Raw genomic sequence first — 19,734 nt, forward strand, 5'->3', positions numbered from 1 at the left:
AGTGTTTCTTAAAAGAGTTGTTACCTTTCCTTTCTGTCTCTTTATTCTCTCAGCCCGATGCCCTTTCCATTTCTTATTTCTCGTGCTGCCTCTGATCTGACTCGAATTCAGCCAGTTTCCATCTCCATCATTTCTCGATTCCAATCCTTCGCGTATTACCAGTGAGATTGGCTGTTAACCCTGTCGTTCACTGAGGTCTCCGATGCCCCGTTAACCCTTGCGGCACTGTTATCAGCTCACAACCCTAGCGCGTACAGTGGAAGCTACACCTCAGGCCGAGAGAGAGGTGTGCATTTCTGCAGCACATTTCACAACCTCAGGGCTTTACAGAATGCTTTCCAGCCAATGAAATACACCTGAAATGTAGTCACTTGTTGCAGTGTAGGAAATGTGGCAGCCAATTTATGCACAGCAGGATCCCACAAACAGCAACAGGACAATCGTTGTTTGAAGAGGGATGAATGGATGGACCGAGAAACCACAGGTCAGTCGGTCTGACCTCGGTGATGGGCAAATTATTGTAAAAAAAGCTCTGAACCACATTATAAATCATCGCTCAGACAGACACAGATTAACCAAAGGCGGACTGTACAGTTTTGTGAATGGAAGGTCATGTCGAACCAATGTTCTTGAGCAGCTGACAGGGAGGGCCAATGAGGGCAGAGTCCTGGATGTAGTCCACGTGGATTTTAACAAGGCTTTTGACAAAGTCCCGCATGGCAGAACGGTCAGAAAATTAAAAGCTCATGGAGCCCCCGAGAAAGTGGCAAATCGGATCCAAAATTGTCTCAGTGATAGGAAGGGTTGTGGTTGAAGGGTGTTTTTGTGACTGGGAGGCTGATCCAATGGGCTTCCGTAAGGCTCCCTTGCTGTTTGTGGGATATATCAATAATCTAAAATTAAATGTAGGGGGCTCGATTAAGAAGTTTGCAGCTGATGCGTGTGTGGTTGATAGTGAAGAGGAAAGCTGTAAAATGCAGGAGGATATCAATGGACTGGTCGGGTGAGCAGAGAAGCAGCAAATGGAATTCAATCTGGAGAAGTGTGAGGTGATGCATTTGGGGAGGACAAACAAGGCAAAGGATTAGACAATAAATGGGAGGATACTGAGAAGTGTGGAGGAAGTAAGTGACCTTGGAGTGAATGTTCACAGATCCCTGAAGGTAGCAGGACAGGTAAGTAAGGTGGTTATGAAGGCATTTGGGAAACTTTCCTTTATTAACTGAGACCTAGAGCATAAAAGCCAGGAGGTTCTCTGGAATTATATAAGACACTAGTTAGGCCACAGCTAGGGAACTGTGTACAGTTCTGTTAACTACAGGTAGAATACTGTGTACAGTTCTGTTAACTACAGGTAGAATACTGTGTACAGTTCTGTTAACTACAGGTAGAATACTGTGTACAGTTCTGTTAACTACAGGTAGAATACTGTGTACAGTTCTGTTAACTACAGGTAGAATACTGTGTACAGTTCTGTTAACTACAGGTAGAATACTGTGTACAGTTCTGTTAACTACAGGTAGAATACTGTGTACAGTTCTGTTAACTACAGGTAGAATACTGTGTACAGTTCTGTTAACTACAGGTAGAATACTGTGTACAGTTCTGTTAACTACAGGTAGAATACTGTGTACAGTTCTGTTAACTACAGGTAGAATACTGTGTACAGTTCTGTTAACCACAGGTAGAATACTGTGTACAGTTCTGTTAACTACAGGTAGAATACTGTGTACAGTTCTGTTAACCACAGCTAGGGAACTGTGTACAGTTCTGTTAACTACAGGTAGAATACTGTGTACAGTTCTGTTAACTACAGGTAGAATACTGTGTACAGTTCTGTTAACTACAGGTAGAATACTGTGTACAGTTCTGTTAACTACAGGTAGAATACTGTGTACAGTTCTGTTAACCACAGGTAGAATACTGTGTACAGTTCTGTTAACTACAGGTAGAATACTGTGTACAGTTCTGTTAACCACAGCTAGGGAACTGTGTACAGTTCTGTTAACTACAGGTAGAATACTGTGTACAGTTCTGTTAACTACAGGTAGAATACTGTGTACAGTTCTGTTAACTACAGGTAGAATACTGTGTACAGTTCTGTTAACTACAGGTAGAATACTGTGTACAGTTCTGTTAACTACAGGTAGAATACTGTGTACAGTTCTGTTAACTGCAGGTAGAATACTGTGTACAGTTCTGTTAACTACAGGTAGAATACTGTGTACAGTTCTGTTAACTACAGGTAGAATACTGTGTACAGTTCTGTTAACTACAGGTAGAATACTGTGTACAGTTCTGTTAACTACAGGTAGAATACTGTGTACAGTTCTGTTAACTACAGGTAGAATACTGTGTACAGTTCTGTTAACTACAGGTAGAATACTGTGTACAGTTCCGGTCACCACATTACAGGAAGGATGTGGCTGCAGCAGATTGCTTACAGAGAAGATATACGAAGGCTGTTGCCAGGGCTGGAGCATTTTAATTAGGATTGGATCGGCCAGAGTTGTTTTCTTTGTAACATGGGGGTGAGGGTTGAGGTGATTAAAATCAGACGGGTGTCTAGATAGAGTGGATAGGAAGAGGTATTTCCATCACACAGAGAACATGAGAACAGCAGGCCATTCAGCCCTTCGAGCTCGCTGTGCTATCCAATGAGATCATGGCTGATCTTCCACTTCAACATCATTTCCCTGCACTATCCCCATGTCCCTGGATGTTTTTAAAATGTAAAAATCCATCGATCATAGTCGTGAACATAATCAATGACTGAGCCTCCACAGGCCTCTGGGACAGAGAATTCCAAAGATTCACCACCCTCTGGGTGAAGAAATTCCTCCTCATCTCAATCCTAAATGACCTGCCCCTTATGCTGAGGCTGTGTCCCCTGGTTCTAGACACCCCACCCAAATCCCCCCCTGCCAACCTCCCCTGCCAACACCCCCCAACCCCCCCCCGCCACCCCCCTCCCCCCCAACCACCCCCCCAACCAGGGGAAACATCCTTCCTGCATCTGCCCTGCCGAACCCTGTAAGAATTTTGTATGTTTGAATGAGATCACCTCTCCTTCCTCTAAACTCCAGAGAATAAAGGCCCAGTCTGTTTAATCTTTCCTCATAGGACAATCCCTCCATCCCAGGAATTAGTTTAGTGAGCCTCTGTCGCACTCCCTCTATGGCAAGTATATCTTTCCTTTGGTTAAGGAGATCAAAACTGTGCACAGTTCTCAGGTCAATAACCAGGGAGCAGAGGTTTAAAACAATTAGTGGAAGGATTAGAGGGGAGTTGAGGAGTTATTTTTTTTCACCCAGAGGGTGTTGGGGTCAGAGACTCACTGTCTGGAAGGGTGGTAGAGGCTGAAACCCTCATCACATTTAGAAAACACTCGGCTTTGCAGCTGAGGGTCTGTAACCTCCAGGCCGACGGACCAAGGGCTGGAAACTGGGATTAGGCTGGGTAGCTATTTATCGGCCAGCACAGACACAACGGGCCAAATGGCCTCCTTCTGTAATTGTTTCACTGTTTCAAATGACTAGATAATCTGTTTGTGATGTTGGTTCGGGGATTGCCATTACTCTGCAGGATGTCTTTGATGCCCCTATCTCAGCACCAAGCTTGCACAGTCAGCAAATGGCTCGGACCCTGTTTACGAGATTACCGATAAGACCAATCTTAGAGTGCGTGGGGCTGTGGGAATCCCAACGTGTAGACTGACCAGTAAAGGTAGGCTTGAGGTAGACAGTAGTAAAGAACCCATGAGCAGATATATCAACGAGCACATTGAGGAAGGGGTGTTCGTTAGCTCCATTTTAAAGGAGAATCTGAGTATTGGATGGAGCCCATAAAGGTGTTCAAGGAAGTTCTTACAATGCAGCCGCAGATTCAGGTTATCCTGATCAGATCATTGTTCGCTATATATCGCGCAAACTCACACATGGGCCCAAGGCCACCAGTTTTGGACCAGAATAGTGCCCGGTCTACCTCAAATTACCTGGGAAGGCAAAGTATCTCAAACATTTGAACAGGTTAAGCTAGCCTTTTCACACTGCTACTATGCAGCGGTGACACGAGTGGTATTTTCTACTAACGGGATGCTGCCATCCGTCCAAAAAGACATTCTACCCACCACACAATTGAGCAATGTCATGTATTTCAGTGTCGGTGTGATGCCAGGTATGTAGGCCGTACATCCCAGTGATTGCCTGATCGAATCAAACAGCATTTGTTCGTAATAGTCAGGTTACAGACTGTACTCAACGATCCCGCACTCGCAAAACCCAAAACAAAATGTCTACTGCTAGATGTGATTCTGCGATTGGACAGCACTCACTGGACAATCCAGAGTGCGCTGATAACGACACTAACATTGAAGATAATCGATCGAGCTCATTTATACCTGCTAGAAGCGACACACATTCAAACTAGAGACCCGTTCTCTGCAAATAAAGAATATTTTCAAGTCTTGTGCCTTGCAGAGCCAGAAATTCCCCATTGCTATTTTCATGGCAACGCCTTGCCCAATCAGAGTCCACTTGCCAACCAATCATTATCCTTTTCTCCTGTAGGTTAATAGTCAAACTCAGATAAATTAGAGCCAATTAGCTCCATATTTCTGCTGTTCCCATCGTTCTTGTTTATCTCCCTCTCTGTCCAGATTTTCACTCGTTATGGGAAATGTTACACCTTCAACTCCGGGAAAGACGGGAAACCTCTGCTGAAGACAATGAAAGGTGGCACAGGGAACGGGCTGGAGGTGATGCTGGACATCCAACAGGATGAGTACCTGCCCGTGTGGGACAAGACAGGTGAGAAAGAGAGGCAGAGAGACAAGAACATCATGTGCACCAGAGAAATGGGGGAGGGGGGAAGGAGGGGGAGTGTGGGGAGGGTAGGGGGGGGGTGGTGAGGGAACATGGGAACAAGGAGACGAGGGGGAGAGGTGAGGGGGAAGGAGTGTGAGGGCAGGAAAGGGGGCGAGAGGAAGTGAGGGAGGGGTGAAGTGTTGGGGGGTGGAAGTGGAGAATGGGGAAGGGGTGGGAGTGCGGGAGGAGGAAGGCCAGGAAAGGGGAAAAAAGTGAGGGGTTAGTGCTAGTGGGGTGAAAGGCAGAGCATGGGGAGAGGCTGGAGAAGGGAAGGGAGTGTGGGAGGAGGAAGCGGGGTGAGGCGGAAGGTGAGGAAGGGAGGGAGAGTGTGGGGAGGAGGAAGCGGGGTGAGGCGGAAGGTGAGGAAGGGAGGGAGAGTGTGGGGTGGAGGAAGCGGGGCGAGGCGGAAGGTGAGGAAGGGAGGGAGAGTGTGGGGTGGAGGAAGCGGGGTGAGGCGGAAGGTGAGGAAGGGAGGGAGAGTGTGGGGTGGAGGAAGTGGGTGCTGCCTGGAAATCCCTGGGACATGAACTCCTGCTGGGGTAGGAGGGAGCTGTCCCAATGGGACTGGCTTCACCTGAACCGTGCTGGGACCAGTGACCTGGCGAATTGAATAAACAGGGCTGTAGAGAGGGCATACGTAGGTTTACAAAGCAACAGGACATGGCAGCATTGCAGGGCAGCTACTTAGATAATGATACCCCGAGTGTGACAGGAAGTAACAGAGTGTACAAAACATAAAAAACAGCAGCAAATAGGATCAAGGGGGAAAAAATGATATAAAGGAAAAAGGAATGGCTCTTTACTTAAATGCACATAGTATTCGGAACAAAATAAATGAATTAACGGCACAAATAGAGGTGAATGGGTATGATCTTATAGCCATTACAGAGACACGGTTACAAGGAGATAAATATTCAGGGGTATGTGACTTTTTAAAAGGACAGGCAGGAAGGAAAGGGTGGTGGGGTAGCTTTGTTAGTACAAGATGGAATAAGTATGAAATGATCTTGGATCAGAAGATATAGAATCCATATGGGAGGAGGTAAGAAATAACAAGGAGAAGAAGACACTAAAAGGAATTGTCTATAGGCCCCCTGACAGTAGCTATACTGTAGGACAAAGAATAAATCAGGAGATAATGAGGACATGTAAAAAAGGCAGCACATTAATCATGGGTGGCTTCAATCTTCATGAAGATTGGGAAAATCAAATTGGCAGAGGTAGCCACGAGCAAGAATCGGGGCAGTTTCTTAGAACAATATGTTGTGGGTCCAACCAGGGATCAGGCTATTTTCGATCTGCTATTCTGTAATGAGGCAGGTTTGATAAATGATCTCAGAGTAAAAGACCCCCTTGGAAACAGTGACCATAACATGGTAGAATTTAGCATTCAGTTTGAGAGTGAGAAACTTGGGTTGGAAACAATTGTGCTAAACTTAAATAAGGGTAATTACATGGCAGCCTTGCAGGGCAACTCTTTAGGTAATGATACCCAGAGTGTGACAGGAAGGGAGGGTTAAATAAGGAATGAGGGCAGAGTTGGCTGGAATGGACTGGGAAAGGAGTTTAGCAGAAAAGACGGCTGATGAACAATAGCAGACCTTTAAGAAAATAGTTTATGACTCACAACAAAGATATATCCCAGTGAGGAAGAAGGATTCTGGTAAGGGGATAAACCAACCATGGTTAACAAAGGAAGTTAAGGACACTATCAAATTGAAAGAAAAAACATACAATGTGGCAAAGCTTAGTGATAAACCAGAGGATTGGGAAAGTTTTAAAAACCAACAAAAGATGACCAAAAAATAATGAAAGGGACATAAAAAACAGGTAACTATCGGCCAGTTAGCTTAACATCTGTCATGGGGGAAATGTTGAAGTCTACTACAAAGGATGTAATAGCAGAGCGTTTAGAAATATATAATATAATCAAGAGTCAGCATGGCTTCATGAAGGGGAAATCATGCCTGACAAGTTTATTTGAATTCTTTGAGGTGGTAACAAGCAGGATAGATAAAGGGGAACCAGTAGATATAATATATTTGGATTTCCAAAAGGCGTTCGATAAGGTACCGCACTTAAGGCTACTTATAAGATATGAGCCCATGTCACTGCGGCTGGTATGTTAGAAAGCTTAGAGGACTGGCCAACTAATAAAAGAGTTGGGATAAGGGGGGCATTTTCAGGATGGAAACCTATAACTAGTGGAGTGCCACAAGGATCAGTACTGGAGCCACAATTACTTACAATATATATTAATGCCTTGGATGAGGGAAATGAATGTACTATCGCCAAGTTTGCAGATGACACAAAAATAGGTGGGAAGGCAAGTGGTGAGGATGACGCAAGGAGTCTACAGAGGGATATAGACAGGTTAAGTGAGTGGCAGAAACTTGGCAGATGGAATATAATGTGGGAAAATGTGAGGTTATGCACTTTGACAGGAAGAATAGAGGAGCTGAATATTATTTAAATGGAGAAAGACTGCAGAAAGCTGCAGCACAGAGGGATTTGGGAGTCCTCGTGCATGAATCACAAAAAGCTAGTATACAAGTTCAGCAGGTAATAGGGAAGGCAAATAGAATGTTGCCCTTTATTTCAAAGGGAATGAGTAAGTATAAAATTAGGGAAGTCTTTCAAAAACTACACAAGGCACTAGTTAAACCACACCTAGAATACTGTGAACAGTTTTGGTCCCCTTATCTAAGGAAAGATATACTGGCATTGGAGGCAGTCCAGAGAAGGTTCACTCGGTTGATCCGGGGTATGGAGCGATTTTCTTATGAGGAGAGGTTGAGGAGGTTGGGCCTGTACTCATTGGAGTTTAGAAGGATGAGAGATGACCTTATTGAAACATATAAGATTCTTAGGAGGCTTGACAGTGTAGATGCTAAGAGGTTATTTCCCCTTCTGGGAGAGTCTAGGACCAGAGAGCATAATCTGAGAGTAAGGGAGCACCCATTTAAAACAGAGATGAGGAGGAATTTCTTCTCTCAGAGGGTAGTCAATCCGTGGAATTCTTTACCACAGAGGGCTGTAGAGGCTGGGTCATTAAGCATATTCAAGGCTGAGATAGACAGATTTTTAATCAGTAAGGGAATCAAGGGTTATGGGGAAAAGACAGGAAAGTGGAGTTGAGGATTATCAGATCAGCCATGATCTCATTGAATGGCGGAGCAGACTCGATGGGCCGAATGGCCTACTTCTGCTTCTACTTCTTATGGTCTCATGCTGAACATCAGGAGCTCATGGTCATTTCTTCCCTGTTTCCCATCTGGCAGCCATTCAGAGTGAGAGGCTGGGTCAGCAGGAAAGCCAATGGGAGAGGGTCAGAGCCCTTGGAGACAGCGCTGCCAATTGGGAATGGAGGGTCGAGATTCGTGGAGGGGGGGGGCACAGGGTGAGAATGTGGGAATGCTGGGGGAGGGTGTCCTGGGGGTGGGGGGTCCAATTGACGTTAATTATCTGTTCTAATATCTCCTCGTGTGACTCAGTTTCAAATTTAATTTGATAACCATTCCTGTGAAGTGCCTTTCGAAGTTCCTATTGCGATAAAAGAGCAACAACTTGCATTTATATACCGCCTTTAATGTAGGAAAACAGCTCAGGACTAAACAGGGGAGTTATTGAGCAAAATTTGACACTGAGCCACAGGAGGAGATATTTGGCCAAGTGACCAAATGTTTGCTCAAAGGGGTAGGTTTTCAGGAGCATCTTAAAGGAGGAAAGAGAGGTGGAGAGGCAGAGAGGGTTAGGGAGGGAATTCCAGAGCTTGGGGCCCAGGCAGCTGAAGGTACGGCCGCCAATAGCGCAGCGATTAAAATCGGGGTGGTACATGATGCCAGAATTGGAGGAGCTCAGGTGTCTTGGAGGGTTGTGGGGCTGGGTGGCGATGACTGTGAGAGGGAGGGGCGAGGCCATGGATAGATTTGAAAACAAGGATGAGGGTTTTAAAATCAAGGTGTTACTTGGCCGGGAGCCAGTGTGGGTCAGCGGGCACAGGGCTGATGCGGGATCGGGACTTGGTGCAAGTTAGGACGCAGGCAGCAGAATTTCGGACGAGCTCAAGTTTACGGAGGGGAAGTGGGAGACCAGGCAGGAGAGGATTGAAATAGTCAGGTCTGGAGGTAACAAAGGCATGGGTGAGGGTTTCAGCAGCAGATTATTATTAATTGATGTCTTTTCTCTCTCTCTCTCTCTCTCCCTCAATCTGACAATCCAACTCACAGAAGAAACTTCCTTTGAGGCTGGTTTGAAGATTCAGATCCACACACAGGACGAGCCTCCATATATTCATGAGCTGGGGTTTGGGGTTGCTCCAGGTTTTCAGACTTTTGTGTCCACACAGGAACAGCGGGTAACGTACCAATCGTGTTTTCTGCATGACGGAGCGAGGGCTAACGAGAAACCACGTCACTGTGTGATCGTACTGCCTCCCATTTCTCAACTCTCAGTCCGACAACAATCTGACAGAGGCAACGACATCTTGTCCAGCGCTGACAGCGGCTGATTTGGCAGCTAGAAACATGGCGCCTCTCTTCACAGTGGGTTGAGGGTTCAATCTGTTTTCCCAATGTAAGAACAATCAGCAAGAACAGGAGGAGGCCATTCAGCCCCTCGAGCCTGCTCTGCCGTTCAATTACATCATGGCTGATTTGACCTTAGCTCCATTTACCCACCTCGGTTCCATAACCCTTAATCCCCTTACCCAACAAAAATCTATCAATCCCAGTTTTGAAACTTCCAATTGACCTCCAGCCTCAACAGCTTTTTGGGGAAGAGGTTTCCACTCGCCTTTGAGTGAAGAAGTGCTTCCTGATATCACCCCTGAACAGCCTGGCTCAAATTTTAAGATTCCACACCCTTGTTCTGGATTCTATGCCCCCACCCCACCGATAGAGGAAATAGTTTCTCTCTATCGACCCTATTGAATCCTTTAATGACCTTAAACCCCTCGATTAGATCACCCCTTCATCTTCTGTACTCGAGGGAATCCAAGTCTAGTCTGTGCAATCTGTTATCACAATTTAACACTTTCATCCCTGGGATCATTCTAATGAATCTGTGCGGTGGCCCCTGAAGGGGAACTTCCAGGTGGTGGTGTTAGGGAGGCGGTTTCAAGGTTTTGACCCATTGACGTGGAGTGAGACGTTATCTCCCAGGCTTGGGCGTACTTTGGTGTATGGGAAGGCTGTCCCAGTGAGCATGCTCACAGGTCCCTTCCTCAACAACGTCGGACAAGGGTGAGGAAAATCAGATGCTGAGAGGTGAGGACATATTTGGGATTGCCTCTGAGGCCTCCACTGGTAAGGGACAGCTTCCAGGGGGGGTGGGGCATTGGGAGGGAGTTGGTGTTTTGTTTTGCAAGCGTGGGTTGATCTGCTGTTAGAGGTCATTCTGGGATTGGACAGCACTCGCTGAACAATGATTTTTAAAAAATCTTTTATGGGATGTGGGCGTCGCTGGCAAGGCCAGCATTTGTTACCCATCCCTAATTGCCCTTGAACTTACCTTAGAGGGCAGATAAGAGTCAACCACATTGCTGTCGGTCACATGTAGGCCAGACCAGGTAAGGAAGGCAGATTTCCTTCCCTAAAGGGCATTAGTGAACCAGATGGGTTTTTACGACAATCGATGATAGTTTCACCATTACCGGGTCTAGCTTTCAATTCCCGATTTATTACTTGAATTTAAATTCTACCAGTTACCATGGTGCAATTTGAATCCATGTCCAGAGCATAACCCTGGGCCTCTTGGATTCGCAGTCCAGTGACATTACTACTACACCACCATCCCCCCTGACTTCTGTTATGGCACAGCTGATGGTAAATGCTGAGCTGTTCAAATCCCAAAGGGAAACTTGAAACAACTGCCACAACTGTTTTGACATTTGTATATATTTCGAGATGCGTACCTTGAATTCAGTAGTAATAAGGCCACAGAGTCTTACAAAACTAAATTATACCTTTATTAGTACAAGAAATGATTTTAAGGACATACATACATCTACAAATTAATACTATGATAACTTCCAAATCCCCTAATCAATCTAACTCCCAGTTACACTTTTGTTAAGGCAACAGCGAGACACACAGATTTTAAAAGCCCCAGACAAAGCAACACACAATACCCTGCATAGTCTAATTCAAAAGTGAATTTTTCTCAGCTTCAGTTCCTTGTAGACAGCAGCTTGAGGCTTAGATGCTGGAGGTTTTTCACACTTGTATTAGATCTTAGAATGCCTGCCCTTACACACAGCCTTCTCTCCTTTATACATATTTTCCCCTTTGAATGCAAATTTCCATTGTTTCAATGTGTCTTTGGACTTTATCTCTCTAATAATAAAAAATCTATCATAGTACCAATTTTACCAGTAATCTTTGGGAAAAATAAACACACTGTTTCTTAACTTCTCCTCGCCAGGTGAAACATTTCACCCCCTCTTTTGAATTCAAACCACTCTGGTTTATTTAAAAATGCAAATGTTCCCTTCATACCTCACATTCTAAAACTTCCCCCATGTTTACCCACTTAACATTTCAAACCTAGCTTAACTTCTGATACGTCAAAGCCTTCAGACCAGCTGCCTTTAATTCAGTTAAGTCCCACACACACACACAGACCCATAGACACAGACCCCACCATTATTCTACCGTACAGTAAATTCCAATAACATTATGAAAATTATTATATCTGGCTGAACACGTCAAGATTAATGTCGAAGGTCAAGAACTCTGGGAGCAGGACGTTCAGGGGTCAAGGGGCTCAGGGGTCAAAGGGCTCAGGGGTCACAGGGAAGCTCTTCAGGAGAGAAAAGTGCAGCAAAAGGTGGAAGGAAAATAATTTCTGAAAAATGAAGCAAAGATGAAGTTTGATGTTTGGAGTTATCGATGGGTAAAAATGGACAGTTGATTTCTAAACATGCTCAGTAATTGAAGTATAACAAAGACCCTGGTGGGACAGATGTAGTGAGGAAATTCTCAGTCTCTCTCTCTCTCTCTCTCTCTGTCCTTCCAGATCATGTATCTTCCTCCACCCTGGGGTGACTGCCGGATGTCGAACATAAACTCCGGCTTCTTCAGCACCTACAGTATCACAGCGTGCAGGATTGACTGTGAGACACGGTACCTTGTGGAGAATTGCAACTGTCGCATGGTGCACATGCCAGGTAAGATCCAGAGAGAGAGAGAGAGAGAGAGAGATAGGCCACCCTGATTGGAGTTACTAGTGACTGCCTTATTTCTGACTTCTAGTTCTGGTCTTGCCCTACAAGTGAAAACTCTACGTCTCCCCTATTGAAATCTTTTCAGAATTTTACAGATCTCTGTTAGGTCTTTACCAAGGAGGAAGGCGCTCCCCAAGCCATGGTGAAAGAGGAGGTCATTCAGACACTGGAAGGGTTTAAGATTGATAAGGAGGGGGTATTGAATAGGCTGTCTGTACTTAAAGTTGATAAGGCACCGGGACTGGATGAGATGCATCCGAGGATAGTGAGGGAAGTGAGAGTGGAAATTGCGGAGGCCCGGGCCATAATTTTTCAGTCTTCCTGAGACTCGAGAGGTGGTGCCAGAGGATTAGAGAATTGTAAACGCTACACCCTTGTTCAAAAAAGGTGGTAAAGATAAGCCCAGCAACTCAGGCCAGTCAGTTTAACTTCGATGGTGAGGAAACTTCTGGAAATTTATTAGTCACATGGACAAATGTGGGTTAATTAAGGAAAGCCAGCATGGATTCCTCAAGGGAAAATCATGTTTCACTTAACTTGCTGGAGTTTTTTGAAGAGGTGACGGAGAGGGTTGACAAGGGAAATGTTGCTAATGTGGTGTACATGGACTTCCAAAAGGTGTTCAATACAGTGCCACACAACAGACTTGTGAGCAAAGTTATAGCTCATGGAATAAAAGGGACAGTAGCAACATGGATACAGAATTGGCTGACTGACAGGAAACAGAGAGTATTGGTTAATGGATATTTTTCGGGCTGGTGGAAGGTTTGTAGTGGAGTTCCCCAGGGGTCGGTATAGGGGCCCTTGCTTTTCCTGATATATATAAATGATCTAGATCTTCATGTGCAGGGGAGAAGTCAGGGGAATGGCACAAGGTGAATTGCTCATTCAGAGAGCTGGTGCAGTCATGATGGGCTGAATGGCCTCCTTCTGCACTGTACAATTCTGTGATTCACCCAGTAGTTACTCCGATATCATCCTTACCCCCGACTCCCTCCAACCCTGATACACCCAGTGGTCAGTCCAATATCTTCCTCCCCGACCAACCTAACAGGCACTCAGGCACTTCCACCCTCACCCCCCCACCCCAAACTCCCTGTCTGACCATCTGCTTATGTGGTTCCGTGTCAAATTTTCATTAATAACACAGCTGTAAAATACCTCGAGGATTTCTCTACATTAAAGGATCTACATAAGGAAACGCTGTCGGTGCTGAGGGATCTGAGCCTGTGTTCGGAGAGTGTTCCCTCCTGTCCAGCTGGAAATACCAAACCAGGTGTCCCGATGAAAAGTCACAGAGCTGAAACATTAACTCTGTTTCTCTCTCCACAGATGCTACCAGACCTGCTGAGCTTGTCCAGCATTTTCTGTGCTCATTTCCGGTTTCCAGCATCCGCAGGGTTTTGCTGGGGGTTAATTGTCTGGGTGCTTTGGTTTGGCTGAGATTCTGTGAAGGCTGATTAAATTCCTCCTCTCTCTCTCTCTCTCTCTCATACAGGGAATGCTGATGTCTGCACACCAGAACAATACAAGGACTGTGCTGACCCAGCCTTGGGTAAGTCCTCATGGCTGTCAATGTCTCCTCACAGTGACTGTTGCTGATTCTGGTTGGTACTGAATCCTTCACGTTTCACATCCTGACCTTTCACCCCCTACAGCCCCGCCCCAATGCCCTCCCACCATTGGTCATCCACCACTTCCATCCTCATAGTGTCCCACGTTCCACAGCCAATCAGAAATTGAACAGACTCTTCCCCGTCTAATTGGATGATTCTTGACCATCAGTCAAACAGTCTCCAACAGTCTCCAACCTCCAATATTTTTATAAACCATTCACAGAAAACTTTTCTCTCCTGGACATTAGTCTCTCATTCCTCGAGAATCCAGAGAAATCTGGGATCTCTCCTCAATCCACGAATCCCGATTCCAGCTGTGGTCCTGTTCCCTGCTCACAAGGAGCCGGCTGAGAGTGGACCCAAGACAATCCTGATCGGACTGACTCAGGGACCAATCCTGGGGACATGGGTTGAGTTTGGTGACCTCAGAGGTCATTAAGCTCCATGCCTGTTATTCACAGAGTGACAGTCAACTCAGGATTACAATCCAGGATTGGTGAAAACAAGAATGTTCACCACAGCAACACCAGAACCGTATGCAGACAGCAACATAGATTCTAAAATAACTCGTCCTCCGAGGTGGGCGTCACTGGCTGGGTCAGCATTTATTGCCCATCCCCAGTTGCCCTTGAGAAGGTGATGGTGAGCTGCCTTCTTGAACCGCTGCAGTCCATGTGGTGTAGGTACTGCTGTTAGGAAGGGAATTCCAGGATTTTGACCCAGCGACAGTGAAGGAATGGGGATATATTTCCAAGTCAGGATGGTGAGTGACTTGAAGGGGACTTGCAGGTGGTGGTGTTCCCATGTGTCTGCTGCCCTTGTCCTTCTAGATGGTAGTGGGCGTGGGTTTGGAAGGTGCTGTCAAAGGAGCCTTGGTGAGTTCCTGCAGTGCATCTTGTAGATGGTACACACACTGCTGCTACTGTGCGTCGGTGGTGGAGGGAGTGAATGTTTAAGGTGGTGGAGGGAGTGAATGTTTGTGGATGTGGTGCCAATCAAGTGGGCTGCTTTGTCCTGGACGGTGTCAAGCTTCTTGAGTGTTGTGGGAGCTGCACTCATCCAGGCAAGTGGAGAGTATTCCATCACACTCTTGACTTGTGCCTTGTAGATGGTGGACAGGCTTTGGGTGTACTTTGGCATTTAGGAGCTCTGACCCAGTGAACTAGCTAACAGACCCCTCCTCACCAACGTCAGACAAGAGTGAGGTGGATCAGCATGCTGAGAGGTGAGGATAAGTTTGAGTTCAGCTGTGATTTCTCCACAGTTGAATAATTTGGGTTCACTGATGAAGAACAGCCTCTGGAGTGAAATATGCAGGAGATTAAACAACTGCCAATATCATTCAGCAAGGTCCCTCACCACAAGACAAACCCAACACCCTACCCCCAAACCCCACCCTCCCCCTCAAAACCCAACACCCTACCCCCAAACCCCACCCTCCCCCTCAAAACCCAACACCCTACCCCCAAACCCCACCCTCCAGCTCAAAACCCAACACCCTATCCCCAAACCCCACCCTCCCACAAACCCCCCTCCCATAAACCCCACCCTCCCCCTCAAAACCAACACTCTACCCCCAAACCCCACCCTCCCACAAACCCCAACCTCCCCCAAACCCAACACCCTGCTCCTAAACCCCACCCTCCCACAAACCCCACCTTCCCCCAAACCCCACTCTCCCCCTCAAAACCCAGCACCCTACCCCCAAACCCCACCCTCCCACAAACCCCACCCACCCCTCAAAACCAAACACCCTACCCCCAAACCCCACCCTCCCCCCAAACCCCACCCTCCCCCTCAAAACCAAACACCCTACCCCCAAACCCCACCCTCCCCCAAACCCCACCCTCAAAACCAAACACCCTACCCCCAAACCCCACCCTCCACAAACCCCACCCTCCCCCTCAAAACCAAACACCCTACCCCCAAACCCTACCCTCCCCAAACCAAACACCCTGCTCCCAGACCCAGCACCCTCCCCCCCAAACCCCACCCGCCCCCCAAACCAAACACCATCCCCCCAAACCCAACCCCCCCCAAAACCCACCCTCCCCCAAATCCCACCCTCCCAAAACCAAACACCTTCCCCCAAAACAAAACACCCTCCCCCCAAAACCAAACACCCTCCCCCTCAAAACCAAACACCCTACCCCCAAACCCCACCCTCCCCCCAAAACCAAACACCTTCCCCCCAAAACCAAACACCCTCCCCCCAAAACCAAACATCCTACCCCCAAAACATTTTGCATCTCTCACCCTGTCCTCCACACACTCGGCCTCATGAGGACTGGCTTTGCTGGTCCTGAGCACACTGAACTCAAACCACTGAACGCAGCTGTGGATGGAGAGATGAAGTTATTGTAAGTTGAATAACCATAATCCTTCTTCTCCACATTCAAGTCTGCCTTTCCCAATTAATTACCTCCCAATTCCTCACCTCCTGTTTATTTTTTCTCTCTCCTCCTCTCTCCCTGTGCATCTTTTTAACTCCATCCCTCTATCATTCTCTCTGTCCCCATCTCCCTCCTTCTGTCTTTCTGCATTTCTATCTTGCTCTCTCTGTCACTCTCTACATCCCTCCTTCTCTCTCTCTATATCCTTCTCTCTTTCCCCATTCCTCTTTGTATCTCGCCATTTCCCACTTTTTCTGTTTCTATCCCTCACCTATTTTTTCTCACAACTTTCTCTCTCCCTCCCTTCATCCCTCTCACTTCCCCCATCCTCTCTCCCTCCCTGTCTGTTCCTGTATTTCAGAGTTTCTTGTGGAGCAGGACAGTAGTTACTGTATGTGTGAAACTCCCTGTAACGTTACCCGATTCGGGAAGGAGATTTCCATGGTGAAGATTCCCAGCAAAGCCTCTGCAAAATTCCTTGCCAAAAAATTTAATAGAACGGAGCAATACATAATGTGAGCATTTGGGAAAACATTAATTCCAATAACTGGGAGGGAAGCAGCAGAGAGAGGGGTGGGGGAGGAGAGAGGGGGATGGGAGAGGGAGGGGAGAGGGAGAGGGAGAGGGAGGGGGTTGGAGAGGAGGGGAGAGGGATGGGGATGGGAGAGGGAAGGGAGAGGGAGGGGGATGGGAGAGGGAGGGGGTTGGAGAGGGATGGAGAGGGGAGAGGGAGGGGGATGGAGAGGGGAGAGGGAGGGGGTTGGAGAGGGGAGAGGGAGGGGGATGGAGAGGGAGGGGGTTGGAGAGGGATGGGAGAGGGGAGAGAGGGAGGGGGATGGAGAGGGGAGAGGGAGGGGGTGGGGGATGGGAGGGGGAAGGGAGAGGGATGGGGATGGGAGAGGGAGGGGAGAGGGAGGGATGGAGAGGATGGGAGAGGGGAGAGGAGGGCGATGGAGAGGGAGGGGGTTGGAGAGGGATGGGAGAGGGGAGAGGGAGGGGGATGGAGAGGGGAGAGGGAAGGGGGTGGGGGATGGGAGGGGAGGGGAATGGGGATTGGGAGGGTAATGGGAGAGGATGGGGGATGGGAGAGGGAGGGAGGGAGGTGGGAGAGGGAGAGGGTCAGGGATGGGAGATGGAGGAGGACAGGAGAGGGTGGGGGATGGGACAAGGGGTGGGGTGGGAGAGGGAGAGGGATGTGAGAGGGTGGGGGGAGAGGGAGTTGGGTGGGAGAGAGAGGGATGGGAAAGGGCGGGGAATGCTCTTTCTCTTTCACTTGCCTTCTTTCTCTCACTCTCTCTCATGCATTCCCTCTCCCTTTCCTACACTCTCATTCTCTTTCTCACTCTCTCTCCCTCCCTCTGTCTCTCTCCCTCTTGGTCTCTCTCACTCTCACAGTCTCACTCTCTCTCTCTCTCTCACACTCAGCTCACTCTGTCTTCTTGCTCCTCAGGGACAACATTCTGGTTTTGGACATTTTTTTTGAGGCTCTAAACTACGAGACCATTGAGCAGAAGAAAGCCTACGAGGTAGCAGGATTACTCGGTGAGTGTTTCCATGGAAACCAGCTCTGTGATGAAGGCTTTATTCTTGATTCAATCGCTGGTTCTAGGGGCCTCCACATGGAGGTTGATAATCGCACCCATTCCTGTGAGCAGCCCAGCTGAGTGGAACCGAAATATTAGCTCGTGTGTTAATGAATCCAACCCGAGCAAGGCCAAGATGTTTCACAACCACTTCCGACACATTTAATCCAAACTCACAGCAACACCATCCAGAACAAAGCAGCCCACTTGATTGGTACCTCCAACATTCACTCCCTCTACCACTGACACACAGTGGCAGCAGTGTGTACCATCTACAAGATACACTGCTGTAACTCACCAAGGGCTCCTTAGACAGCACCTTACAAACCCATGACCACTACCATCTCGAAGGGCAAGGGCTGCAGACACATGGGAACAACGCCGCCTGGAAGTTGCCCTCCAATCCACACACCCGGGTCAAAACCCTGGAACTCCCTCTTTAACAACGTTGTTGTCGAACAGGATTTCAGAGCTCACTGAAGTTGTGGTGATCAGGTCACCATATTCACCACATGATACAAATCTACGAAATATTAATAAAACAATTACGCAATCTTTTGAAAACAGGTTTCAAATTTTAAACCAATCAAAACTGATATACTCACTGCCAGAGCCAGGAGAATGGCTTCAAAAAGGTTTTCAAATTCAGCTGTTTGGCAAAGCGATTCTGCTATATGCACTCTGAAAAGGTGGTGACAATCTGTTAACTGAAGTGTTCTGTTTCTGACAAGGTGCTCCAGTTTATTTTTAAAAACACAAATATCTTCAAGAGTAAACTGTTCCTATTTTATCAGCATATTAGGCGATGAGGAAAGGAAAAGAATTGACAAATCTTTAAATATTAGCTTCTGCACTCTGACTCCATAAGATCATAAGACATAGGAGCAGAAATTAGGCCATTTGGCCCATCGAGTCTGCTCCGCCATTCAATCACGGCTGATAAGTTTCTCAACCCCATTCTCCCGCCTTCTCCCCGTAACCTTTGATCCCCTTACCAATCAAGAACCTATCTATCTCGGTCTTAAATACACTCAATGACCTGGCCTCCACAGCCTTCTGTGGCAATGAATTCCATGACTCTTGCTTACATTCTGTCAGCTGCCATTTCTAAACATAATGTCCGGACATTTAATAGACTTTTAGCTCATGACTACCGCCTGAAATCTCTACTTTTACACCTATAGCACCCCTATTCCTTTCAATTGCTCATTTGAAGATAACATGAAGGCTAAAGACATTTGGATCTTACTGTACTAGCCCAGATTGCCAAAATTGCTCACTTCAGTCCTCATTGGCAGCCATGCAGTGTTGTCCATCGCTCCTGCATCTCAACTATTTCGTAAAAACTGTCAACCACCAGCTAAATAAAACCAAGTTCTTCAGTTTGCATCCTCTACGTCACTAGTTTCCCCAAGGAAATTTAGAGATTTATCAGACTGCTGTCCTTTCAAAGGCTGGCGCTGCCCTCACAGTGTTTCACAGAGAGGGTCCCGCATGTATCATCACTTAGCGTTACCCAGAGACAACAGAGTCAGAGAGGGTAACACATGGCATATTCTTTATTGGGGGTCTTGCCCAGGCCCTGTTTATTACCCATCCTTCCCAGCGATTGTGTCTACACCTGAATGGTTGAGCTGATGCCCATTGTGAGCCAACCCTGGGGCTGGAGTCAGGTGTCAGGTAAATTCCCTCCCCTAAGGGAGCGGCCATCCGCAGCTCTGTGCTGAGACACTTGATTGTGACTGATAGTTGTTTCATATCTGAGTGGAGAATGTTAGGATAGACATGTACACATTATTAAATAGAAGACAGTATAAAGCTTAAAGGAAATGCATATAATTGCACAAAGGCAGGTGGCAGGTCAGAAGATCGGACAGATTATAAAGAACAACAAGATTAATAAGGAAGGAACAATTAGAGCATGAGAGAAAGCTAGCTAAAATATAAAGACAGATAGTAAGAGTTTCTATAAATATTTAAATAATCAAAGAGTTAACGAAGTGAGCATTGGATCTATAGAAAATGAGTCTGGAGAATTAATAATGGAAAATA

General features: G+C 46.9%; 1 protein-coding gene across 1 annotated transcript in view; it reads left to right on the forward strand.

The window, feature by feature from the left end:
- Window positions 1-19,734, forward strand: part of LOC144672994 (acid-sensing ion channel 1C-like) — a 51,929-nt gene that overhangs the window by 19,972 nt on the left and 12,223 nt on the right. The window contains exons 2-7 of the mRNA XM_078534996.1: window positions 4,658-4,808; window positions 9,095-9,222; window positions 11,883-12,033; window positions 13,589-13,645; window positions 16,461-16,614; window positions 17,550-17,641. Coding sequence (XP_078391122.1) covers window positions 4,658-4,808; window positions 9,095-9,222; window positions 11,883-12,033; window positions 13,589-13,645; window positions 16,461-16,614; window positions 17,550-17,641 — 733 coding nt within the window. The remainder of the gene's footprint in view (window positions 1-4,657; window positions 4,809-9,094; window positions 9,223-11,882; window positions 12,034-13,588; window positions 13,646-16,460; window positions 16,615-17,549; window positions 17,642-19,734) is intronic.

This window comes from Cetorhinus maximus, unplaced genomic scaffold (genome assembly GCF_964194155.1).
Source record: "Cetorhinus maximus unplaced genomic scaffold, sCetMax3.hap1.1 HAP1_SCAFFOLD_190, whole genome shotgun sequence".
NCBI classification, from domain to species: domain Eukaryota; kingdom Metazoa; phylum Chordata; class Chondrichthyes; order Lamniformes; family Cetorhinidae; genus Cetorhinus; species Cetorhinus maximus.